The sequence below is a fragment of the Gopherus evgoodei genome, chromosome 4 (assembly GCF_007399415.2).
Source record: "Gopherus evgoodei ecotype Sinaloan lineage chromosome 4, rGopEvg1_v1.p, whole genome shotgun sequence".
Taxonomy (NCBI): Eukaryota; Metazoa; Chordata; order Testudines; family Testudinidae; genus Gopherus; species Gopherus evgoodei.
In genome coordinates this window covers 62,591,422-62,617,235 of record NC_044325.1, presented here as the reverse complement: position 1 = coordinate 62,617,235, position 25,814 = coordinate 62,591,422, and the positions used below count along the sequence as shown (strand labels likewise).

General features: G+C 50.9%; 1 protein-coding gene across 7 annotated transcripts in view; it reads left to right on the top strand.

Annotated features, from left to right (window-relative positions):
- The window catches only part of PLCB2 (phospholipase C beta 2), a 70,870-nt gene that overhangs the window by 28,337 nt on the left and 16,719 nt on the right, over positions 1-25,814 (top strand). For 5 of the 7 annotated variants that reach the window (XM_030559454.1, XM_030559456.1, XM_030559452.1 and 2 more), the window contains 18 exons: positions 946-999; positions 9,376-9,451; positions 10,227-10,327; positions 11,170-11,336; positions 11,538-11,684; positions 12,777-12,934; positions 15,113-15,195; positions 15,690-15,774; positions 16,880-17,042; positions 18,061-18,146; positions 18,487-18,583; positions 19,635-19,719; positions 20,284-20,408; positions 22,464-22,618; positions 23,183-23,347; positions 24,201-24,300; positions 24,739-24,843; positions 25,650-25,735. In XM_030559454.1, coding sequence (XP_030415314.1) covers positions 946-999; positions 9,376-9,451; positions 10,227-10,327; positions 11,170-11,336; positions 11,538-11,684; positions 12,777-12,934; positions 15,113-15,195; positions 15,690-15,774; positions 16,880-17,042; positions 18,061-18,146; positions 18,487-18,583; positions 19,635-19,719; positions 20,284-20,408; positions 22,464-22,618; positions 23,183-23,347; positions 24,201-24,300; positions 24,739-24,843; positions 25,650-25,735 — 2,038 coding nt within the window. The remainder of the gene's footprint in view (positions 1-945; positions 1,000-9,375; positions 9,452-10,226; positions 10,328-11,169; positions 11,337-11,537; positions 11,685-12,776; positions 12,935-15,112; positions 15,196-15,689; positions 15,775-16,879; positions 17,043-18,060; positions 18,147-18,486; positions 18,584-19,634; positions 19,720-20,283; positions 20,409-22,463; positions 22,619-23,182; positions 23,348-24,200; positions 24,301-24,738; positions 24,844-25,649; positions 25,736-25,814) is intronic. The other 2 variants (XM_030559453.1, XM_030559455.1) reach the window with 2 other exon arrangements.

Here is a 25,814-nt window from a genome sequence, read left to right as displayed (position 1 = left end):
CAGAACTTGCTTATACATACCAGCTATGTTCATCATAAGATCCTTTAATGCTCTGCCTGGTATGGTTGAGGGTTGTTAAAAAAGGGATTTTTATGCACAATGCCACCTAGTGGCTGAACAGGATAATACAATTTAATTTAGCATGCCCATTACAGCGGGGAAAGGCTCTGTCAGCTCTCCATTTCTAGTGCCTTTACCGGCAGCCGGGAAAGGCTCCAGCAGCAGGGAAAGACTCTAGTGGAGAGAGACTCAGGTGTGGTGTGCTCTTCACTACGGCATGCAGCTACACCTACACTACATGCCTCTGCTGGTGGTATGTAGTGTAGACATAGCCATAATGAGAATGACTGAAACCAAAGTACATAGTGAGCCAATTAAGCATATGCTTGGTATTATACAAAAGCAATTAAATCCAGAGCCCCAAGATTTATATCCAGGAAAGATCCCCTCCAGCATCACATTAGCCCTGACAAATGCTGAGTCTTTCTTTCCAGGACTGTGTCATATTATTTAACTGACCACAAGGATCATTGTAGAGCAACAAATACAAACACCTCTCTTGAGTGTTTCTCAGGCATTTTCTCACTGTGGTACCTAAGTATTTATATACTGTGCTGACTGCCTAACTTTTTCTGCCTCCTTCCCAAAAACTGAGAGCAAACCTCTGCTGTTGAGGAGCATCTCAAAATCTGCCAGACCTAAAGAAGAGCTCTGTGTAGCTTGAAAGCGTTTCTGTCACCCACAGAAGTTGGTCTAATCAAAGATATGACCTCATCCACCTGGTCTGTCTCATATCCTGGGACCAATGCGACTACAGCAATGCTGCAGACAGGACTCTATTTGGGAGTTAACATCTGAGTTTCTTTCCCTCTCCCTGAATCCTGGCACATGTGGTCTGGAAAGGTTATACAAGCATGTTCTTGTCCGATCTGCTCTTTTTCACAGCCTGGTGAAGCTGAAGATGCAACTCAGTGCTGAAGGAAAAATTCCTGTCAGGAAGTGAGTACAGGCATTTACATCTCATTGTGCACCAAGTCAGGTCAAAAACAGAGCAGATGGGTGAAGGGACGAGAGCCCAGCCTGGCTTTGTCTGCCTTGCTGCACCCAGAGCAAGTCATTACCTCCTTGGGGTTCTGGTCCTTCCCCCAAGAAGAATGAAAGGGACTTCTGTCTCCTCTGGCTGTCCCCAGAAGGGGATTAGGCCATGGGGGACATGCCTTGGGTCTGGAGAGCACATTAGCAGGGGCTGTCCTGCTACTGCAGTAAGAGGAACCCTGGGATTAGCCCTCTGGTCTCAGAGTAGAGATCAACAACCGGGCTGGTCCAGGTTGTATAAAGCCTCATTTGATGGGGTTTTGTTTTGCAAATTCAAGGCTGGGTAAAATCCAAATCTCATTTTAACCACACTCCAAAAGCTTAAGGGGTTCTGGTCCTGGTCCATCTCTAAATGAGCTTTCTGCCTGGCTGGCAGCAGTGCTGGCATGCCTGTGTTTCTTACTGACATCCAGGAATTCTGAGCTGATTGGTTCTTTAATTGTTTTCCCATTATCTGTGTATAAAATCTTTGGGTCCTCTCCCCAGTTTATCCCAGTTTAACACCAGTGTATCTCCACTGATTTCAGCAGTTACTCTGGATTTACACCAATGCAAGTGAGAGCAGAATTGGACTTGAGGCCCTATTCTCCCCTGTGCTGGTGCTTGTGCAGGCGCAGTGATGGAGGAGGTGGTTTGCACTCCCCTTCTACAGAGCGGGGCTACATTAGCTCCTGATCCACACTTGAGCAGCCACTGCAGTAGTATAGAAATACTGGGATACAGGGCAGGGAGTTGGGGTGCAGGAGGGGGTGCAGAGTACAGGAGGGGGCTCAGAGCAGGGGGTTGGGGTGTGGGGTGCAGGAGGGGTTGAGGATACAGGCTCTGACCCGATGCCGCTTACCTCGAGCGGCTCTGGGGTGGCAGCATCGCGTAGCGGGGCTAAGCCAGGCTCCCTGCCTGCCCTGTCCCCTTTCCGCTCCTGGAAATGGCCAGCAAGTCTGGCAGTGGCTCTTGGGGGTGGGATGGGGCAGGTGGCTCTGCTGTGCACTGCCCTCGCCTGCGAGTACCACTCCCAAAGCTCCCATTGGCCACAGGTCCCCCTTCCCAGCCAATGGGAGCTGCAGGGGGCGGTGCCTGCAGGCGAGGACAGCGCACAGAGCCCTCTGCCCCCTCTCCCCCAGGGGCCTCAGGGACATGATGCTGGCCGCTTCTGGGAACAGAGCGAGGTCAGGGCAGGCAGAGAGCCTGCCTTAGCCCTGCTGCGCCATTGGGATGGCAATCCTGCAGGCCAGATTGAAAGCCCTGACGGGCCAGATCTAGCCCGCAGGCCGTAGTTTGCCCTTCCTTGTCCTATAGGGTCCCCAGCAGAAACTAAAGTTACCCTTGGTCAGGGCCACCCAGAGGATTCAGGAGGCCTTGGGGGCCCCCGCTGCCGAATTACCGAAGAAGACCCGGCACTTTGGCGGCGGGTCCTGGGGTGGAAGGACCCCCCGCTGCGGGTCTTCGGGGCACTTCGGCGGCAGGTCCCAAGGTGGAAGGACCCCCTGCTGCCGAATTGCTGCCGAAGACCCGGAGCGGAAGAAGCTCCGGGGCCCTGGGCCCCGTGAGAGTTTTCCGGGGCCCTCAGAGCAAGTGAATGATCCCTCTCCAGGGGACTCGAAAAACTCTCATGGGGGCCTAGGGCCTGGGACAAATTGCCCCACTTGCTCTTCCCCCCCCCCCCCCCGGGCAGCCCTGCCCTTGGTTGGAGAAACCTCTGAATTGAAGCAGCAGTGGTATTTATGTATTGATATCAATGGGAGTTAGGCCCCTAAATACCTTTAAGCATTTTGTACATAACATCTCTCCACATATCTGTTCTCTTTCTCTCTGTGACCCAGTTCTGCATGCACACTTTTGTCCCTCTCTCTGATTGTAGCTCCCCACTACCCCACCCCATCTTATCCCACCCTCTGACTGCACCTGCCAGCAGCCCCAAAAGACGGTTACTCACCTTTGTAACTGTTGTTCTTCGAGATGTGTTGCTCATATCCATTCCAGTAAGGTGTACGCGCCGCGCGTGCACATTCGTCGGAAAACTTTTACCCTAGCAACTCAGTGGGCCGGCAGGTCGCCCCCTAGAGTGGCGCCACCATGGCGCTCCATATATACTCCTGCCGGCCCACCCGCTCCTCAGTTCCTTCTTGCCGGCTACTCCGACAGTGGGGAAGGAGGGCGGGTGCGGAATGGATATGAGCAACACATCTCGAAGAACAACAGTTACAAAGGTGAGTAACCGTCTTTTCTTCTTCGAGTGATTGCTCATATCCATTCCAGTAAGGTGAATCCCAAGCCTTACAAAGGCGGTGGGGTCGGAGTGAAATGTGGCAGAATAAAACTGCTGAGCCAGAGGCTACAGCCTCTCTTGACTGCTGAACCAGGGCATACTGCGAAGCAAAGGTAAGGACCGAGGACCAATGGAGCTTCGCGACAGATCTCGTGGGTAGAAACACGAGTCAGCAAGGCGGCAGATGAAGCCTGAGCCCTGGTAGAATGCACGGTGATGTGGCTTGGGGAAATATGAGCCAAATCATAACAAGTGGGGATGTCCGCCATCACCCAAGATGAGATCCTCTGAGAGGAAAACAAGCAAGCCCTCCCTTTGGCCCGCTACCGGGGCAGAGCTGGGGGCCCTTAGGAAATGATTCTGTCAGCACAATATAATGCGAGCACTCCACAGATGTCCAAGGAGTGCAACGGTTATGCCCATTGCGTTGAGCTATGGGTAACATGAAAGGCCAAAACACCTTAGGGAGGAAAGCCGGGTGCGGTCATAACTGCACCCTGTCTTTGTGGAACCTTCGTAAGAGTTCTGATCTCAGAGACCCGTCTGGCCAAGACTAGGTTGAGGTCCCAGGGCGGGGCTGGGCGGCGTACCCGAGGGTGCAAGCGCTCCAAGCCCTTGAGGGACCTCGAACCCATAGAGCGTGGGACACTGAACGTCCATCTTAGCCTGCTGGAAGGTAGGGATGGCTGCTGAGAGTATCCTCAGTGATGATACCGCCAGATCCTGCCGCTGAAGGCCAGAGGCAGGCCAAATAGAGGGGATCGAGACCTCAGCAGGAGCAAGATCGAGCGTACTGCAGCTGTAAAGGAAACGCTTCCACCTGGCCCGGTACGTTGACCAGGTGGAAGGCTGCCTGTACCCCGACTCAGGTACGCAGGAGCCACCGTGAGGCGAAGAGGCTGCAGGTCCGAGTGACGAAGCCTGTCATTGCCCTCAGTGATGAGGTCTGGGCTGACAGGCCGAGCAACGTGGTATGTCAGTGCTGCCTGGACCACTCTGGAGTGATCATGATGATGCGCGCTCTGCCCCTGCGGAGTTTGAGCAGGACCTAATGAACCAGTGGGAACAGTGGGAAGGCATAATGCAGTTGGCCGTTCCACGGCATCAGGAATGCGTCCAAGATCGATTCCGAGGAGAGACCTTGGAAGGAGCAGAACACCTGGCATTTCCTGCTCTCGCGGTGAGCGAACAGGTCTGTGTGAGGAACCATCTCCACTTCCGGAAAGCGGGACGCCTCACATGGGGCAGAGTGATCACTCGTAAGACAGGAAAGACCTGCTGAGTCAAAGAGTTAAGACGTTCCGAACGCCTGGGAGAAAGGACGTCGCCAGCTCCATCGAGTGGGCCATGCAAAAGACCCGGAAATGGATGACCTCCTGACAAAAAAGGGGGAGGACTATGTCCCCCCTGAATACTTATGAAGCACCTGGCCATTGTGTTGGCTGTAAACACCGAGATACAACGGCCTCGCAGCTGCCGCTGGAACCCCTGGCATGCCAGGCGGACTACTCTCATTTTGGGGCATTAATGAGGAATGCCAGCTCCCTAGAAGACCGAAGGCCTTAAGCTCGGAGGTGACCATGAGCACTCGAGCAGAGAGATGATGCGTCCGCCGTCAGGGGCAGTGAGGGCTGGGGCGGATGAAACCGCATCCCTGTCCACACCAAGGAGGGAGTTAGCCACCACTCTAGGGAGCCTAAGGCGTTCGAGGGAACGGTGACTACCATGACCATTGGCTCCCTGTCCAAGCGGTACGCCGAGGTGGGCCGGACTTGGAAAGGACGGAGGCGGAGCTTGGCGTGTTTGGTTACAAACTTGCGGGCAACCATGGACCCAGGAGACTGAGACAAGAACGAGCTGAGGTCGTTGGGAAAGCCTTCAGACCTCAGATGATTGTTGCCATCGCCTAAAACCGCAGTTGTGATAAGCAGGCTCCGGCTAGGTAGGAGACCAAGATAGCCCCTAGGAAGCCCAACCTCTGCGTGGGAACCAGAGTGGATTGCTCTATAATAAACAGCAGGCCTTGACCTGTGAATAAGACCGTGACGATGCCCACGGGCTGAGTGGTTCGTGTCTCAGAGTCTCCTCGGATAAGCGAATCGTCCAAATACGGAAAAACGCATATCCGACATCAGCGACGGTAGGCGGCGACTATGGCCGTAAACCGGGAGTATTCACCGCTGGCTATAAAGCGGAGGCATCTCCCGTGCGGAGGGAAGATGGCATTGCGAAAGTACGCGTCCTTCATATCCAGGGCGGAATAGTAGCCCCCAGGAGGCAAGGATGGAACAATGGTTCCCAGGGATACCATGCAGAACTTCAACCTTATCCCAAACCGGTTGAGTCCATGCAGGACCAGGGAGGTCTGAGACCTGTGTTCGAGTGGGGGACTAGGGCATAACGGGAGTAAAACCCTTTGCCCCTTTCGTCCGCTGAAGGAGGACAGGGCTGGAGCAATTTAAAGGTGGTACCTATGCTCCATCGTGCGCAGGACCCAGCGATCTAAAAGTAACTGGGGCCATGTCAGGAGAAAGCGGGATCGGGATCCCGTCCTGCGACTGGTACACCGCCCTCCGGCGAACCTTGGAAGGTCCGTCTTTGGTCCCAGTGGTAATTGCGAGGGACCTTGACTTTGGCTTTTTAGGGGGCCTAACGTTTGTCTGCGACCACCTTGGCCTTGTCGTTTTCCAGAGTTTTGCCTCTAGCTAGGCACAGAGTATGGCGGCTGGGGCCATAAAGGCCTGCGTTTGGTCGCTGGCGTATACATGCTGAGACGCATTAGGACCCTATTGTCCAGCAGGCTTCGCAGTCTGGGGCTGTCTCTGCCGCGAAGATGCCTTTACCAACAAAGGGTAAATTCTTTCCCCCGTCCTCCAAGACGGCAGCGAACTCCAGGTGGGAGTTTTGAGGGAGAAACTCCTTCACCCAGGTGCTATAATTATCGCAGCTAAGCAAGGCTTGTTGCTTTGCTACCCAGAGCTGCAGGGCCCCTGCAGAGTACACCTTGCATTCGCCAAGGCTCTTTCTGCTTCGGGGCTGGCGCCCGCTGGCCATCATATCAGGATCGTGGTCCTGAGCATAAAATCTGCGCATATGGGATGACACGGATGCGTGTCCGGATGGCCATGGAGGTACTAAAAGAAGGCACGGGCCGAGTCTCTGACTCACTCGGACCTTGCCCAACTCGGCACCGGGGACCGGCATCGGGAGGCGTATCGGTACCTGGAACGAGATCCAGACCCGCAACCAGAACGGTGTCGGGAGGTCGACCGAGATCTCGAGGCTCGGAGAAGAGCTACAGGAGTCAAGGTACCTGCCCCGGTGCCAGATGTCGGAACGGTGCCGATAGCGGGTCGGCGAACGGGATACCGACCGGTGCAGCGAGTGACCAGTACTGAGGAAAACAGCACCGGGACTGCCAGTGGTGTCCGGCGTGCCGACAGGACTTGGAGTGTCTGCGGGACCGTGATCATGAACGGTGCCGCTCTGCTGTACTGACAGGGGACAGTCCCCTGAAGAGACCGTATTACCCGTACCGGCGGTGCCCGGGTCAGGCAGCACTGACTCTGTCATGGCACTGAGAGCCCTCGCCGTTGGTAACATCTCCGGCGTGAAGGGAACAGCAGGCTCAACCACAGTGCGTACTGGGGAGCTGTCAGGCACCGGATTCGACGGCCCTCGTGGGACCGGGATCCACGGTACCGAGGTCATCAGAGCTTCGGTAGGTGCCGGTGCCGGGCGAATCGAGTTAGATAAGCTGTCTGGCTGCGGTGCCGTCAGCACTGAAGCAGCGGGAGTAATACGCTCAACCACGGCACGTGCCGGGGAGCCGTCGGGCACCGGATTCGATAGCCCTTGTGGGACTGGAATCGACGGTGCCGATGTTGTCGGTGCCTCAGAGGCTTCGGTGCCGGGCAATCCGACATAGACTAGCCCTCTGGCTGCGGTGCCGTTGGCATGGAAGCAGCCGGAGCAGGAGCTCAACCACGGCGCGTGCCGGGGAGCCGTCAGGCACCGGATTCTACGGCCCTTGCGGGACCGGGATCGACGGTGCCGACGTCATCGGTGCCGCAGCAGGTGTCGGTGCCGGGCGGTCCGACTTAGACTAGCCCTCTGGCTGCGGTGCCGTTGGCACGGAAGCAGCCAGAGCCTTAGCTCGACCACGGCGCGTGCCGGGGAGCCGCCAGGCACCGGATCCTACGGCCCTTGCGGGACCGGGGATCGACGGTGCCGACGTCATCGGTGCCGCAACAGGTGTCGGTGCCGGGCGATCCGACGTAGACGAGCTCTCTGGCTGCGGTGCCGTTGGCACGGAAGCAGCAGGAGCAGTAGCTCAACCACGGCGCGCGCCGGGGAGCCGTCAGGCACCGGAGTCTACGGCCCTTGTGGGACCGGAATCGACGGAGCCGACGTCATTGGTGCCGCAGCAGGTGCCGGTGCCGGGCGATCCGACTTAGACGAGCCCTCTGGCTGCGGTGCCGCTGGCACGGAAGCAGCAGGAGCAATACGCTCAACCACGGCGCGTGCCGGGGAGCCGTCAGGCACCGGATTCTACGGCCCTTGTGGGACCGGGATCGACGGTGACGACGTCATCGGTGCCGTAGCAGGTGTCGGCGCCGGGCGATCCGACTTAGACGAGCTCTCTGGCTGCGGTGCCGCTGGCACGGAAGCAGCAGGAGCAATACGCTCAACCACGGCGCGTGCCGGGGAGCCGTCAGGCACTGGATTCTACGGCCCTTGTGGGACCGGGATCGACGGTGACGACGTCATCGGTGCCGTAGCAGGTGTCGGCGCCGGGCGATCCGACTTAGACGAGCTCTCTGGCTGCGGTGCCGCTGGCACGGAAGCAGCAGGAGCAGTAGCTCAACCACGGCGCGCGCCGGGGAGCCGTCAGGCACCGGATTCTACGGCCCTCGTGGGACCGGGATCGACGGTGCCGACGTCGTCGGTGCCGGGCGAGCCATCTTAGACGAGCTGTCTAGCTGTGGTGCAGCTGGCACAGAAGCAGCAGGGGCAGTAAGCTCTACCACGGCGCGAGCCGGGGAGCTGCCAGGCACCGGATTCCATGGTTCTGGGGGACTGGAATCGACGGAGCCGAAGTCATCGGTGCCTCTGCAGGTGACGGTGCCGGATAACGCAACTTAGGCGAGCTCTCTGTCTGCGATGCAGGTGGCACGGAAGTAGCGGGAGCAGGGGGCTCAACCACGGCGCGTGCCGGGGAGCCGCCAGGCACCAGCAGGAATCGTAGACTCTCTCGACCTCGGAAGAAGGGAGCGGTGCCGAGTCGACATCGGTGCCGGCGACGGTCGGTGCCGAAAGGCCTTGGTGGTACCGGCGGGGTCCGGTGCCGAGGAGGCGCTTCTGCCCGCCGCTTGAACATCGCTCGGCGCCCAAGGTGGAGGGGTAAGTGAAAGTCCCGCACCTTTTTGTTCTCGGCTTAAAAGCCTTGCAAATGGGGCACTTATCTGTCAAGTGTGACTTCAAACAGGAGTCATGTAGATCTCTCTTCGGCCGCGGCTTCTGGCAAGCCGGGCCCCTTTTAAAACCCGGTGAGCCATGCATGGCTCCGGCACTGGGCTCATGGAAGGGGCTACTTCCTGAACCCCGCTAACTAAACTAACCATGTTAGCCAAGAAACACGTATAACATACAAATATATATATAAAAGTGTTATAACTGCATAATTATATACGAGAAAACGAGTAGCTAGGGAAGTGGAGGTCAGCTAAGCCGCGCTCCACTGTTCCAACGACCGACACGGGCGGTAAGAAGGAACTGAGGAGCGGGTGGGCCGGCAGGAGTATATATGGAGCGCCATGGTGGCGCCACTCTAGGGGGCGACCTGCCGGCCCACTGAGTTGCTAGGGTAAAAGTTTTCCGACGAATGTGCACGCGCGGCGCGTACACCTTACTGGAATGGATATGAGCAATCACTCGAAGAAGAACCTCTGTTCTTGCTCACTGCACTTCACAAATTGTCATTTTGCAGGCCTAACTGCTCTTCTCTCTCTCAGTATTTTTCAGATGTTTCCTGCAGACAGGAAGAGGGTAGAAGCTGCATTACATGCTTGTCACCTTCCAAAGGGCAAGGTGAGTGACTTCTTGGGATATTCAGAGGTGTCCAGAGCTCCAGGACAATTTCTTCTCTGGTCCTGACCTCTTGACCATGATGATGCTATCCCTAAAACAGCCCCAAAGAGGGAGTCTTCCTGACCACCATTCTAAATTACTGTGAAAGTGTATAATCTGTACCATGCTGGAGCTTTACCTCGCTCCCAGCCATGATGACATCAATTATTATTATTTCTATTACAGCGTCACCTAGGGCCCCAAAGAGCTAACAGTCTCAAGAGATAAGATAGACAAAAGGGAAAAAGTATCAGAGGGGTAGCCATGTTAGTCTGGATCTGTAAAAGCAGCAAAGAGTCCTGTGGCACCTTATAGACTAACAGATGTATTGGAGCATGAGTTTTTGTGGGTGAATACCCACTTCATCAGATGCATGAAAAGGGAAAAAGAGGCACAGAGACTTGCCCAAGCTCACTCCGCAGGTCAATAGTGGAGTCAAGAATATACCCCAGATGTTCTGAATCCCAGGTCACTGCTTTATCCACTCAACAACTGCGCCTTCCCAAGGGACAACTCCCAACTACCCCATTGAAATAGTTTCCCCCAAAGCATCACAAACTACTTGCCCTGTTTCTTTAAGCAACATCTGATGCTCGGTGTGCTATTTCACCCCACCAAACAAGGATACTCCAGGCACTACAGAGCAGGGCAATAGGAATATGGACTACGGGCTCTAATAAGGAAGTGAAGGCAGACATGGGTTTGCAGTACTTGCGAGCTGCGGTTTCTTTTTCAGAATGATGCGATCAATCCAGAGGACTTCCCTGAGAAAGTGTATAAAACCTTCCTGATGAACCTGTGTCCCCGTCCAGAGATCGATGAGATATTCACCTCTCAGTGAGTCTTCCTCATGCTGCAGGGGCAGGCTTTGTTTCATGAGGGGAAAAGACAAGCAAACGGGGGACAATAAAGGAGGAAGATATGCTACAACTGAAGCAAAATGACTGGGGTGTATGAGGTGACTTCAATCTTAGTCCTGCTCCTAATGTGCAGGTGTCTGTGTCACCAATGGAATTGACATGCTTACTGACAGCCTCAATAGAGAGGGCAGGCCTGGCTAGGGTATGGAGACTGATCTACCCTCTTCGTTGCCAGAGGCGGTCACAGGTCAAGGCTGAATCAAATAGGTGGGAAGTGTGCACTGCACGTTTCTGCACTTGAACCTGTTCAGTGGACAGGTAAAGAACTTTAGACCATGATTTTCAGAAGTGACCAATGATTCTGGGTCCCTCTGTGTGCAGGTGGCCAAACTGGTGACAGCTTAAAAGGGTTTGATTTTCATAGGTGAGTTCTCAGCTCTTCTGAAAATCAGGCCCCTTGATAGTGTCTCAAGTTGGGCACCCAAAATTTGAGGCACCAAAAACCACTGATCACTTCTGAAAACCTTGGCCTTGGTCTCCAATCTGTGTAACCTTTCACCAGCACTAAATATGCAGAAATAAGATACAGAAATAAGATACAAAGAAGAGGGAAGGGTGCTGCAAGGTAGAGGAACTGAGAGAGAGCTGGAGCCTTCAGAGAAAAGAAAGCCTTCTAGGAAACGGTGGGAGTCCAGAGAGATGGGCATGCACAGCTAGCTGCAGAAAGGATTAGCCTGCGTCCCACTGCTGTAAAAGGGGTTTTCCAGTAACACTTAAATACATTCCCTCTTCCATTCCTTTCCAATTCTTTGCCCTTAGCCATTCGAAAGCCAAGCCCTACATGACCAAAGAGCACTTGGCAAAGTTTATCAACAAGAAACAGCGAGATTCCCGCCTCAATGACATCCTTTTCCCTCCGGCCAAACCAGAGCAGGTTCAGGGCCTGATCGAGAAGTATGAACCCAGTGGGATTAACATCCAGAGAGGTGAGTCTTGTTCAGCGCACTGCCTCTCTGTCTTTCCAGTGCTATGGAATCATCTCACACTGCACATTACTCTGATACTTACTAGTGTGTCTGGAGCAACCTGTCTAATTCCTGCCGGCCCCTGTGTTTCAGCATTACCCACCTGCAAGGGAGCCAGGCCTCGTCATTTCACTTCTGTTAATAGCTTTGTTTTCCCTGCAGGGCAGTTGTCTCCAGAGGGGATGGTCTGGTTCCTCTGTGGCCCTGAAAACAATATTGTATCACTGGACAAAGTGGTGCTGTACCAGGACATGACCCAGCCACTCTCACATTACTTCATCAACTCATCACACAACACCTATTTGACAGGTATCTCCACTGAATGAAACACCAATTACAGGGATCTTCCCCTAGCTTCGAAGCAGGTGTGTTGTACCAAGCATGTGTACTGACACTGGAGATGGATTTTGCCCCATGTGCCATGTATGCTAGGCAGCAGTCAGGCAGTTTGTAAGGAATCAACCCATTGGTAAGGGTTTGAAAAGAAAAAGCTTACTCTGCTGTTCTGTAGAAAAGTCACGCTTAGGTGATGCCAAGCAAGGCAAAAGGACTAGGGAGATCAGCCTAAATGCTCAAGACAATTAGTCACAGTCCCCTTGTGTCTGATGGATTCGTTTTTGGGATAGCCTGTAGCCAGGGTGTGATAGGGCATGTATAACATCTGCAGTGTAGGAAGGGTGAGCAACTCCTTGCCCTCAAGCTCATAGCCAGGATCTTTTCCCATCACCAGCTCCATCGCAGTGCAAGATTACGGCTTCATCATCTGTCTATATAGACAGGCATGGGTATTCTTGGGATGTGAGGGCAGGTTCCTGTCTTTCCTAAACAGCTGGCAAGGTGTGTGTCTCTCTCAGGAGTCCCTAGGCTGAGCAGATGTGTGCCACTCTTCACTGACTGGGCATGTGTCTATCCCTGGATAGATGCATTAGCCTGCAAAGTGATTGGGCAGGTATATATGCTCTAAGATTTCAAGTGAGAAGCAGGTTTCCTCCCCAAGAGTCAAGCAGGTATATAGCCCCATAGACTTGAAGGCAGATCCATACCCCTTCCCAACAGCTGGTCAGATGTAGATCCCTCAGGAATTCAAGAGCAGGTAATTGTGTGTCCCTCTCAACTGACTGGGCAGGTGTCTCCCCCAGGGATTAGTGGTAGGTGGATACCATCACACCTCATCCCTCAATGTGCAGAAGGTAAACACAGTATAGGCCATGCTTTGAGGGAGGAAGAAGTGTTAGATAGGGCTCCACTGCCCAGTTACCTAAAATCTCTCTGCAGTGTGGAGTGCACACTTGCCCTGGGTGTGCACAGAGCTGTTTCCCCTTCTTATTGCTCTCCATGCAGAATGCACTCTCACAAATAAATGGCAAACCAGAGTCTCTTCTTCTCCTCCTGCCTCTCCAGCTGGCCAGTTTTCTGGCATCTCATCTCCTGAAATGTATCGTCAGACCCTGCTGTCTGGCTGCCGTTGTGTGGAGCTGGACTGCTGGAAGGGTCGTCCACCAGATGAGGAGCCCATCATCACCCATGGATTCACCATGACAACTGAGATTCTCTTCAAGGTGAGGGATTGTCTCCACAGATTATTTGTCCTGATTTTGTACTTATTTCTATGTACCGAGAGTGAATGGATGAAGAATGGGCAGGGGGACCCAGGTATATGGATAGATGAGCATCTATTCAGCAGGATAGCCTGATGTGTAGGTTAATTGGGGGAAAGTAGATAGATGGGGGAGAGCAACGGGGCTGTTGTATGGATGAGTCTGAATAAATGAGGTGAAATACTTGTGAATTGTCAGATATGGAATCAGAGAGGTGGTTGGGCTGCTGGAGAGATGTATGGTTGAATGGATGAGTGCCTAGTGGTTGTAGGGTTGTGTAGGTGGATGGATGAGTGAATGAATAGCTGTGTGAGTTCAGACAAACAACAAGCACCGGGCATCTTTTCAGAAGACCACAAGGGTTAAGAGAAAGCCTTGTTGTCTTCTACGGGTTGATGCCTACAGCAGGTTTGTAATGTTAAATATCGGCATTGTGAGGGTAATTCCTTTTGTCACGACCATGCCATGGGAGTACATGATATGCATCCAACAGAGCAGCAGCCATCTGGGATGTTGGTCATACAGCTTCCCTGACTATTCACTCAAAGGCTCCACGGGGAAAAGAGAGCCAGCCCAGAGTCATGCGCCATTGCCTAGTGAACTTGCTATTTACGCTGAAGGTTTTGTTTTAGTGCATTTAACCACATAAATGACAAACACCATGCACAGTAAAAATCACAAGACTACACTCACTTCCCCTCAGTCCACTCAGGCAAAGCTCAGATCCCACCAGACAGAAGCCAATTGTTAACAGACCTCTTGTACTTAGTCTGTGTTCCCCCCTTCTCCCATTCCTGCACTTCATTATTACCAAGACATATGAAAAAATAAACCCTTTCTCCTTCAGTGCTCAGGCACCTTGACCTGCCTGTAATAATTAATGCTCGCAGTTTCCCAGGCTCTCTCTTTTAGTATCATGGTTGCTTTTGCATAGCAGTTCACTACAGATAGGGCATATAATAGCGCAACTGTGTATTATGGAAGCTATAATTGCCCTGAGGGGTTCTGCTAAACCATGTGAATGAACCTCAGGATGGAATTATAGCCTGTTAACACAGCATGAGCCTGGTTTTTAGTTTATATAATACACAGAACCCCCGTCTCCTGCTCCTTCCCTTCTCCAACCCCCATCTTTCTAATAGCATCTTTTGCACCCTCTCCTCCTCTGAACTTGTAGCAGCTTCCTTTGAAATGCCGCTCAAGTGGCCCCCTGAAGTGGTACTGGAGCCGCCTTCCTTAGAGAAAAACTGCTTGTTGAATCAGGGTTTGGGGGTTGGGGGCGTGGGTTGCATAGGTTGAAGTCCTTGGGCCATGTTCATCCCTGGCATTATGCCACTGTTTTCCTTAGGCTTACACCAGAGCTGAATTTGGCCCAATGGATTGAACTCTGCAGTCCATGTACTATAATGCAGTATACAATGGGTTGTATGATATCACTGAACGAATGGAGCAGGAGTAAGCGGGGGCAGATAATTATAAAGGAGAAAAACTATGCTCCTGTAACCTGCCAGTTAGCAACAATGGGAAAGAAAATAGAGAAAAGTTCATTGCCGTTTAATAGGGGCCTGAGGAAAATATTATTTTAAAAAATAAATAAATATTGTTGAGACTAGTTCCATGGCATCAGCATCTGGAATGTTAGTAACTGCTGGTTGCTGAGCAGTTCTGTTTGCTGTGCTAGTAGATAGTCAGGATCAAGAAGGATTTTACAGGCAAATAAAATGACAGACAAATGGACAAATTCAGAGGAAGTATGTGTCGCAGTAAATCTTGAGAGTTTAATCTGGCGTCACTTACACCTTTTTTTCTGGCCCCCTCGGTGAATCTTACACCAAATGTAGTCTCCCTTTAGCACATTTATTTGAATCACACCCATGTAACAAGATATACATTGGCCCTCCTATGCCTTCCTCATCACCTCTGAATGTGAAGTATTGAGTATAAAACAACCTAAGAGAATCCAAGTTGTACCTCATGCTGAGAGACCAGATGAGAGGAGTGTTTGAAAAGGAAGTTTAGTCACGCCTGGGAGAGCCACTGGACATGATCAACTCAGAGATGTGAAAGCTGGATGGCTACTTGTCTCAGGACACTATAATAATGCTCTGTCTGTCTGTCTGTCTGTCTGTTCTTGTTTAGGATGTCATTGAGGCCATTGCAGAAAGTGCTTTCAAAACCTCTCTCTACCCAGTTATCTTGTCCTTTGAGAACCATGTTGACTCGTGAGTATCCAGTGGCTGCTGGTGGACTCACATCTGGGGAACTCGTGAGAGAATTCATTTTTTGCTGTCTGAGAGGGGAGGTAGAGGCAACACAACCTCTCCAGCACATGGTTGCGATTTCCTGGGTGTCTGAGGCTGGGGGTAGCAAGGTGAAGCACTGGAGTTGCAGTGTTAGGAGTTTTTCTTGGAGGGATCAGAGGTGGTTAATGCTGAAAGATGACATAATTAAACCAGTGAATTCCATCCTGCCACTCCCATTCAACCTCCCCCAAAACGCCTACTGTTGGGGAGGTGATGGAGCAGGGCAGATGCTGTTAGTCCTGGAGAAGGGTTTCAGAGAGCCTGTGTCAGAGATCAGGATGAGGGGAGGTTAGGGTTAACCCTTTGGGTGGGAGGGGGCAGGGCACAGTGCATGGTGGAGGAGGGTTGCTCATGCTCTTTTCCAGACTCAATAGGTTCATGTCTCACTCTTGTTTTATTGCATTATTCCTTAGGCCCAAGCAGCAGGCTAAGATGGCTGAGTACTGCAGGACCATATTTGGGGACATGCTGCTGACAGAGCCACTAGAAAAATATCCAGTAAGTGGAAGATGGGGGAGAACTTTTATTGGGGAGAGGGCATCATACACACAGGGATCACTCCCTGATGCTGTCTGGCTCTGCCACCTGTATGGTAATTTGGGGGATCCTTTGTGGCAAGTGGGAGGAGGCTTATAAAGGCATTAAAGTCAGTGAGCCTAGAGACAGAGGCAGTGAGAGGAGACAGCTGGAAATGGGGCTGGGTGCTGAGCAATTTGGAGAATGAAGGGTGAACTTTTCAGCTTCAGGGCCAGATTTTTTGAAACTAGAGGCCTGATTCTGCTCTGTTATACCTATGTGACTCCTTCGACTTTAGAATCAGACCCCATCTGAGTTGTGCATGTGAAATACATATGTACAGGCATAGTCAGGTAAGTAACATATGCAGCTGCATGCACAGAACAGTGGAGTGCATGTCCAGATAATTGATTGCACATGCAGCTCCCCAGTTTGCATGTACAAATGCATATCACCTTTTTGTAACCCCCATGCACATTACTACTGCTGTGCCAGAAATATACATGGTGCTTTGCAGAAAAATTAAAAGACAACAACATCTGTGTCCCAAAGTGCTTACAGTCCACAGTACAGCAAGGCACAATGAAGGATGGCATGTGGAGTGTTGGAGGGTGGACAAGGTCTACAACAATAGAATCATGCAAGCATGCAGTGTCTCTTGGGGAGAATCATGGTAGGCAGACAAGGTAGAGCACCTGGAAACTATCTTGGATGGATACAGAAGGATATTTGGGTGACCCTTTAAATGGTGCTGAATGTAGGCAGATGTGTGGCTGGAAACAGCATGGCACAAGCAGGGACAAAGATGGAAAAAGTGTGGGCAGTAGATGGAGAAAGGTATAAAAGTAGTGTAGCTGCCAATGTAAAATTAGCAGCCAGATGGCCAGGATACAAGATGTGGCTGGCACTGTAAGCAGACAGGTGGATACAGGTACAGACAGGCGGATGGAGATGTTGAAGGATGCAGATGGTGCAGTGTGGAGGCAGACAGATGGACTGAGATGTTCACGGATACAGATGGACAGCTGAGTGTATGAGCTCTGTCTCTTTGTAGAGGAAATTCAACAAGGACTTTTCTCTGTTACAGCTGAAGCCGGGCGTTCCCTTGCCAAGCCCTCAGGATCTCTTAGGGAAAATTCTGATTAAGAACAAAAAGAACCAGTCTGCATCTGAAGATAGGCGGGACTCTCTGAAGAAAGAGAGGAATGAAGCTACTGACCAGCCTGTCACTGTGGATGGTATTGATACTGGTACAATATGAAGTAGGGGAGGGGACTCATTCCACTCAGATGGGGTGGCCTGGCACTTTGGAGAATGTCCAAACTGGCCAGGTGTTATTTCAAGAGATCTAATATACATAAGTTCAGGCACTTCAGAGTGAAGAATGAGGGGGATCAGCTCCTCAGAATAGAATTATGTTTTCAGACACCATATAGCACTAATAGTGATACCAGAGCCTTAAAAGATCGTGTTACCAATACGTTGCTTGGTTATCTGCCAACCATTCTGCTTCTCCAGAAATACACTGCTGCATATACTGGCTGTTGATTTGATGTGTGCGTGGACAGGCTATATTGCCCTTGATTCCTGTCCTGTGTTGTCATCGAGTAGCTCTATGGCATCCAGCAAATACACCATGACATATTTCCTAACCATAAACATTTTGAAGACTTATACAACCTGCAGCTCCCCCAGATCTTTCATCTCTTTTGCATCTTACATTTGGAGACCCCAAGACAGAACAAGTGAGATTTCAGCCCATGGAGTCTCCATGCCCCTGTTACAGAAGGCGCACAGAGGGCTATGACAATGCAGGAACAGCTCCTCTGTAGAGTAGTCAGGAATCAGGATCTAAAGTAAATCCACTCCCAGATTTGTCCCATTAGGTATGACCCTTGGTGGGGGAAGTGGGACTACAGCCCACTTCTGATGGGAGAAGGCTATGAAGGGAGGCTGGAGGCTCTGGGGATACAGCCAGCTTAGATCCTGTTACTGTTATTTGGGGCTAAGGAGACCGGCAAGAGGAAGAACTGAATTACTTGAGTGCGCCAACCCAGAGTGGTGCCTCTCCATATTTGGATGCAGCCATTAGAGCAATTTCGTAGCCCTTTTGTGTTCCCACGTTTACACTGGGAGGAATTTCAGTTCAGAAAAGTGGCATGTTTCCCTTGCTAGTGGAGGCAGCATTAGAGGACATATCAGCAATCCTTCATGCTAGCCTGTCTAATTGTGCTGCTGGTGAACACTGTGTATGCTTAATCTGGGCAGGTGATGTGACCGAAGAGGGCCCAGAGGAAGAGGAGGAATCTGGAAACTTGGATGAAGAACAGATTAAAAACATGCAGTCAGATGAGGTAGTGCCACTGACCTTTCCTCTCTTGATCCATTTGCTTCTTCTGGGCAGTGACCATATGACAGCTTGTTGTGGGGTCCCATCGTACTATTTAACCTAAAGCCTCCCCTCCTCTGTCCCCCACAGGCTTGAGAACTCAAGCTCTACCCCAAACCACAACCTCAAAGCAACATCTACACAGCTATTCTTAGCGTACTTATGTGAGCTCTGCTAGCCCAAGCCTAGATCTGGACTGGGACGCTTGCTTCCAGATCTAGTGTAGCCATAACCTTAGAGACCCAACTGTGAGTGTGTTGTTTTTCTGGGAGATGTCTCCATCTGTCTGTTCTCATTTTGCATAGGGCACTGCTGGCTTGGAAGTGACAGCTTACGAGGAAATGTCCAGTCTGGTTAATTACATTCAGCCCATCAAATTTGACTCCTTTGATACCTCAACAGGTAAGAAGAATTCTTGTCTTTTCACTATTCTAAATGTTTTCATTGAAACAGCTAGTATGAATGTTCACATATTGACAATCTCCAGCTATTCTGACTGCAGCTGTATTTGCAGTCGCTCTGTTGCCCCATGCCATCTTCTGTTACCCTCCTTGCTCTCTCTCACTGTAGCGAACATGGACATGTGCAGCTCACACATCCCTTTGTAGTCAATGGGTCAAATGCTGCTCTCAGTTACGCTAGCGAAAATCAACACCACTACCACTGCAATCCATGGAGTTGTTCTTGTCTTACACTGGTGTAAATGGGAGCAGAATTTAGCGCAGTCTGTATCAGTAAAATTGACTGGTCTTTCTCTTCAGTGGGGATTCCCCCTGCTGGGTGATGGAGAAAGCTGTACACCTGTAACCATGTGAAATGCACCTGGGGCCAGTTTTGAGTGAACTGGGTTGATTCATGGTGTCAGTGAAAAACCTGGTAAATGCAGAACTTTTCATTGAGCTTTGCTGTCAGTGTTTGGGTTCACTTGAACCGACAATGCAAACTAAGGGGAAACAAGACAACTCCTGCACTGACACCATGGAAACAATTTACATTGCACACATCCCTGCCATGTGAGCCCCACTCTATCTGTGAGATTATAATGTGTTGTTTGAAAACAAAAATTAAAGGGCTGTAATTGTTACTATGTTTTCTGTAAAAGAAAAGGTGTACTTCTTAAACACCCCTCCCTTTGCAAGCTGATCCTCTGGATGTGTTCATTTGCCTGTCCCAGATAAACCCAATCCAAATCCCAACAGCTCAAATAAACCTTTATGAGTACTCCTCCAATTCCATTTCAGAGGGCCAAGCGAGGATGGAGGTGTCTTGATCTGATCATGGGGTCCATGGGGAAAGGTATGGGTGGGTCCACAGGGAAAGAGACAGGCTGGGTGTTTCTTGGTCTGAGGCGCAGCATGAATGTGTCATGCTTTGATTGCGGCACTTGGCAGAGTTTGAGATGGGGTCCTGGGAGTGCCTGTCTTTTAAACATTTCCCTTTTCCATATTCCCAGAGCAGAACCGAAGTTATGTCATCTCCTCCTTCACCGAAACGAAGGCTTATGATCTACTGACCAAATCCACTGAGCAGTTTGTAGAGTATCCTTTTTGCTAGATGAGCTCTTAGGCAGCATTGTCCTGTGTACCTGGGTGATGCATTTTAAGCGGAATATGAAAGCATTACTCCCTATCATATAGTAGCATTCTGATAAGCTGTATGACAATGCACAGTCCCATGAGTGCTTGCAGGCTCCTGGGATAAGGTAAAAACAGCACAATTTGCTTCAGCTCCTACTCACACTCTATGAAAGGCCCAAATTAAACAGAGAACTCAGATATGGTACTATTATCTGGGGAACATGTAGGTCGTACTGGTCACATGGCTTCCGGATAGGATGCCTGCTGCCCTCTAGCAGGTGCAGTCAGGACTACCAAATGTTTGTTGCTAAGCATAGAGCACATCATGTTATATAGGAATCCAGGAAAGGGTTCTCGTTTTGATACCGTCTTACAGCCTCTGGTGTTTATAACATGGGATGTTACCAAGGGATGCAGCCATTTCAGACCTAAAGAAGCTCATGTAATCTGCAACTGGAAACTAGTCCCAGGGCACATGGGCAGCAATAGGCCACTCCAGACCTGTTTCCTATGGAGTAACTGCAGATATAACAAGCGACAGATGAGCCGGATTTACCCCAAGGGCACCCGAATGGACTCATCCAACTACATGCCTCAGATGTTCTGGAATGTCGGCTGTCAAATGGTGGCCTTAAACTTCCAGACAATGGGTGAGTTGCAAGCTGTCCCATGCTGCTCAATAGATGGGGGTCTGTTCACACCCACCCTTATTTCCCCTCTTTCCCTCACTGGGATTTCTCGGTATTACCAGGTGCCTCTGAACATGTGTGCTGTTTGCTTTGCCCTTGTCTTGTCGAATTCAATCTACCCATGGATATCTCTCTGTCTCCGACTGAGCCTCTGTCTCTTGCAGACAGAGCCTTTTTCAGCAGCACTGACAGAATTAGCCCTGCATGACAATACCTTTGAATTCCAACCTCCCACCTACTATCCATGCAGTCCAGCATCTGCAGAAATCATCTCAGGCCAGCCTAATTTCATTCTTCATATGGTGTGGGGAGTGTAGTAGTTAACACAGGCTGTTGGGAGGCACAGCTACACCTAAGCCACATATGCTGTTGTAGGCAGCATGCACAACTAGGAACCTGCTGCACTCTAGCACTTTTCTTCCCCACTGCTAATTCCAGTGTTGTTGATCTGGGGTGGGCAGGAAGGGGCTCCAGGGCTCCCCCTTCCCATGTCCACTTCAGGTACTGCATGCCCAGAGTGAGAAAGCGGGGAGGAAGGGCATCTGTCTCTCACACACACGTGCGTGAGGGTGTAAAAGAGTTAGAGGCTGGAAGTTGCAGCTAGACAAATTCAAACAGGAAATAAAGTGCAGATTTAGAACAGTGAGGAAGGATAATTAACCATTGGAACTGTTTACCAAGGGTTCAGGTGGATTCTCCATTACTGGCAAATTTACATCACGATTAGGTGTTTTTCTAAAAGATGCACTCTGGTTCAAACAGGAATTATTTGGGAGAAGGTCTCCGGCCTGTGTTGTACAGGAGGTTGGACTAGATGATCACATGGTCCCTTCTGGCCTGGGAATCGATAGGTGGGCTGGGGAGAGGGAAAGTGGGAGAGAGGGGAAGGAAAAGTGAAAGTCAGAGAGACTGGCGAAGAGGGGATTGTATGGTATATGAGGCATAGAAAGACGAAGGAGCAGAGTGAGTGAATAGCAAAGGAGGAGGAGAGGGCAAACATTAATAGCGGAGCAGACAGATTGAGAAGGACTAGATCAGTGGTCTCCAACCCTTTTACGCACAAGATCACTTTTTGAATTTAAGATCAACCCAAGATCTACCCTGCCCCTTCCTTGAGGCCCCGCCCCGCTCACTCCATTCCTCCCTCCCATCATCACTTGCTCTCCCCCACCCTCACTCACTGTCACCGGGCTGGGGCAGGGGGTTGGGGTACGGGAGAGGGTGCAGGCTCTGGCCTGGGGCCGAGGGGTTTGGAATGTGGGAGGCAGGGGCGGCTCTAGCTTTTTTGCCGCTCCAAGCACGGCAGTCAAGCCGCCTTCGGTCCTGTGGATTCGGCAGCTTGCCTGCGGGAGGTCCGCTGGTCCCACGGCTTCGACGTACCTGCCGCCAAATTGCCGCCAAATCTGCGGGACTGGTGGACCTCCCGCAGGTGCGCCACCGAAGGCTGTCTGACTGCCGCCCTGACAGGGACCAGCATGGTGCTCCCCGTGGCTTGCCGCCCCAGGCACATGCTTGGAGCGCTGATGCCTGGAGCCGCCACTGATGGGTGGAGGCTCCAGGCTGAGCCTGGGGCAGGGGGTTGGTGTGCAGGAGTGAGGAGTCCAAGCTCTGTGAGGGAGTTTGGGTTCAGGGTCATATGGTCACACTGCACCTAACCTCATACAATACACTGGACATTTAATTAATTTTACTTTGTATTAGTGTCATTTGTGGTTTATAGACCCAAAAACCCTTCAGGGATTGTCACAGATCAGTGTAACATTCTCTACTGAGGTGTGTGCATTGGCTGAGCATGGAGTAGGAGGTTGGGGTGTAGGAGAGGGTGAGGGGTCTGGGAGGGAGTTTGTGGTGCAAGAGGGGACTCTGGGCTGGGGGGGGTTGGGGTGTAGGAGGGGGTTGGGGTGCAGGCTACAGAAGTTCAGTCTCTACAGCTCCTTGATATATACAGACCTTACTGCTGCACTCCCACAAAAATTCCTCTCTCTGTGTCCCTCTCCCTGTGTCTCTCTCCCTCAGATGTCCCCATGCAACAGAATATGGCCCTCTTTGAGTTCAATGGACAGAGCGGCTACCTTCTCAAACACGAATTCATGCGACGCCCAGACAAGCAGTTTGACCCTTACTCTGTGGACCGCATTGATGTGGTGATGGCAAGCATCCTGTCGATAACGGCAAGTACAAGCCCCTGTGCTGTTTCTCTCCTGACAGAGCTGCACACTCGCAGCAGGGAGATAACTAGCACCTATAGCTCCTCTATTTGCCACCCAGGAGGGCTCTTAATGGCAAATGAACCCATAACTTCCTGCCGGAGAGTGTTACTATGGCAACTCCCAATCCTTTCAGTGTTTAAAATTAATCATAATCACATGAAAACAGAAAATTAGCATCTGCCACATGGAATAATCCCGCCACATGGAATAATCCCGCCACATGGAATAATCATGCCACATGGAAAATTAGCATCTGCCACATGGAAAATTAGCATCTGCCACATGGAATAATAATAATGGTGATGGGGACGGAAGATGATGGGGGGGAGGGGGGAGCACTAAAGCAAGGAGCACAGGGGAAGGGAAACAGGAATTAGACATGTTATAGGGAATGAATGGACTGGAGGACAGCAGTGACCAAGAAAAAAGAGGAGACAGGCAACAGAAGAAGTGGCCCTAACCCTAATTCTAAGGCTGGAGAGGGTTTTGCTAGCCATTGCTAGTTTTATTTCTATTTGTTCTTAGATCCTTTCTGGCCAGTTCCTCTCAGATCGCAGTGTGAAGACATATGTAGAAGTGGAACTGTTTGGTTTGCCAGGGGACCCAAAACGTAAATACAGAACCAAGCTGACATCAAGTGCCAATTCCCTCAACCCAGTATGGAAGGAGGAGGCTTTTGTTTTTGAAAAGGTAACAATACTTCACGGTAACTCAGATAAAGGGCCACTAAAGAGACCAGTGACCATGAGCATTTTCTCTGGGGATTCCAGGGCCACATGAAAGACTCTTTCTTAGATCCATAAAGATCTTTGTGGAGATTCCATGGGCCAGAGATTCGAACAACCACAAGTTCCCCTATTGATGAAGGATCATTGGGAACCCTTTCTGGACATCCCAGAGGCCAAAACACTCCTCTCTGAGCATTTTCAAACTGAATTTGCTAATCAAATGAGCCTTGGGAATCTCCAGCCATGAGGAAGCAGAAAAGATGAGAGTAAATATGCCCATGTTGTTGTATCACAGAATCAGAGGCACTGTTTTAGGGACAAATGGTAGACTAGTGAGAGTCTCATGTGAGTCAGATCATAGGATCCATGCAACTTTCCCTGGAAGAACCGATTTGCTTGTTGCTACTATTCCAGCTGTGGAGTTAGGGGACGTAGCAGGCGCAAGGTAATAATAATGCTTAGCACTTACATACTGCTTTACATGTTCACCTTCACAACACCCTTGGGAAAGCCGGGGAAGCTTTCACCAGCTCATGAGGCGAGGTGGGTATTATCTCCATTTTAGAGGATGGTTCTGAGACACGGCCATGTGCAGTGACGTGCCCAAAGCCAGGGTTAGACCTCAGAAACACCTGATTCCCAACCTGGAGCTCATTCTTGTAAACTATGGGGTCACAAAGCAGCTCTTATTGGGCAGTGTGTGCGTGGGGGGGTGATTTCCTTCTTGTGTTTACATTTTTACTTAGTGACACCAATACCCTGTCAGGAATCATAGTAAGGCACCTGAGGCTTGAGCTCTGTGTTTTTCTCCCCAGATTCTGATGCCAGAGTTGGCTTCTCTCAGAATTGTGGCTTTGGAGGAAGGAGGAAAGTTCATTGGTCAACGCATCATTCCCATTATTGCTGTGCATTCAGGTAAAGTCAGACCTTTCTGTGGAAACTCCTTCTGTGTCCTTCATCACTGTCATCTGCTGTCCTGTGCAGTACAATATTAAGCTGAGCTATGCTAGGGGTTGGTGTTAAGGAGGTGACCCCATGCGCTGATGGAGTTGATGCAAGTAGCAGTGCTAGAAACGGTGGTCCAAAGTGCAGTGGTGGGAATGAAGGAAGATGTTGTGTTGTTCTCTCTTGAGCACAGGAGATCAGTCAATGTTGCATTCCTTTGTGTTGTGTTTGAGGGATTCAAGCAGCAGAGACCCTCCAAACTCATTGCAGTGGAACCCATAATGCCCAAATATGAGTGCCTTCCCTTTCTCCTCCATGTCACTCACAGACTGCAGTGTTTCCTGTTGGGACATGAGGTGAGGGTGGGGTGAATGCCCTCACTCATTCTCTCCTGTTTTCTATTATCAGGCTATCACCACGTTTGCCTTCGCAGTGAGAGTAATATGCCACTCACTATGCCCTCCCTCTTTGTGTACCTGGAGATGAAGGACTATGTCCCTGACACTTGGGCAGGTAATGTACTTGGAGTGCTTGATGTGGTATGTCCCCGCCACCCCCCAACTCTAAAATGCTGGTATACGGAAATGGCCAGAGAAGATGACCGACTCTCTCTGTCTGTGGGTTGGGATGGTTTTATTTACCAAGAAGAAAATTACCCTAGTGTGTGAGGCTGGAAATCTCACCCAGTGAGGTGATGGTGGGGTTGTCCTCAGTTTGGAGGTGAATTGCACACAGAGCACAGGAGAGGAGTGTGACTGGCAAGTCTCTCCAAGCGCACCTTCTACTTGTCTGCTGTTCTGGTTCTGCCACAGCCTACAGGTCCCACTAGTCACTACTTAAGCAGTTGTTTCAACTCAAAATACCACACACCCTAGTCAGGGCGGGTTTATTGGTCCTTTTACCAGCCTTAGTCTGAGCATCATATTTGGGAGCTTCACATGGTTTTTCCACCTCATTGCCAACATTTTGCACAGCTCTAGTTAGGGCTGAGGTTCAGTGGGAAAACAGCATTCCCAGGAACAGAGTAGGCAGAATGGCAGTGTCTCCCTGTAACTTGTCGAGAGTGCTCACCCCAAGATGAGGTTGAGATGAAAAGACAGCGGAGTGGGAGAGGACCCATCCGAGAGAGGGCTGGGAGCAGGGAGAATGGAAACACACTCTAGTACTAGGAAAGGGAGCGAGGGATTTCTTCAGGCTGCAGTACATCTCTCAGGCAGTTAGTGTGGAGAATGGCTATTCCCAGAAATAAAATCTGAGTGGCAGGGAAAGGGGAAATCTGACGAGTCCACTGACAATCTGGACCTGTTCTTTGTTTCCAGATCTGACTGTTGCTCTCTCCAACCCCATTAAGTTCTTTAATACCCAGGACAAGACATCAGTGATGCTGAAACAGGGTTCTGCAGAGGTGAGTGCTTCTACACATTCTGCAACGTGCTTTGTGGGTTCAGTCTGAAATGATGCAAGGTGCTTGTCCTGATCCTTCT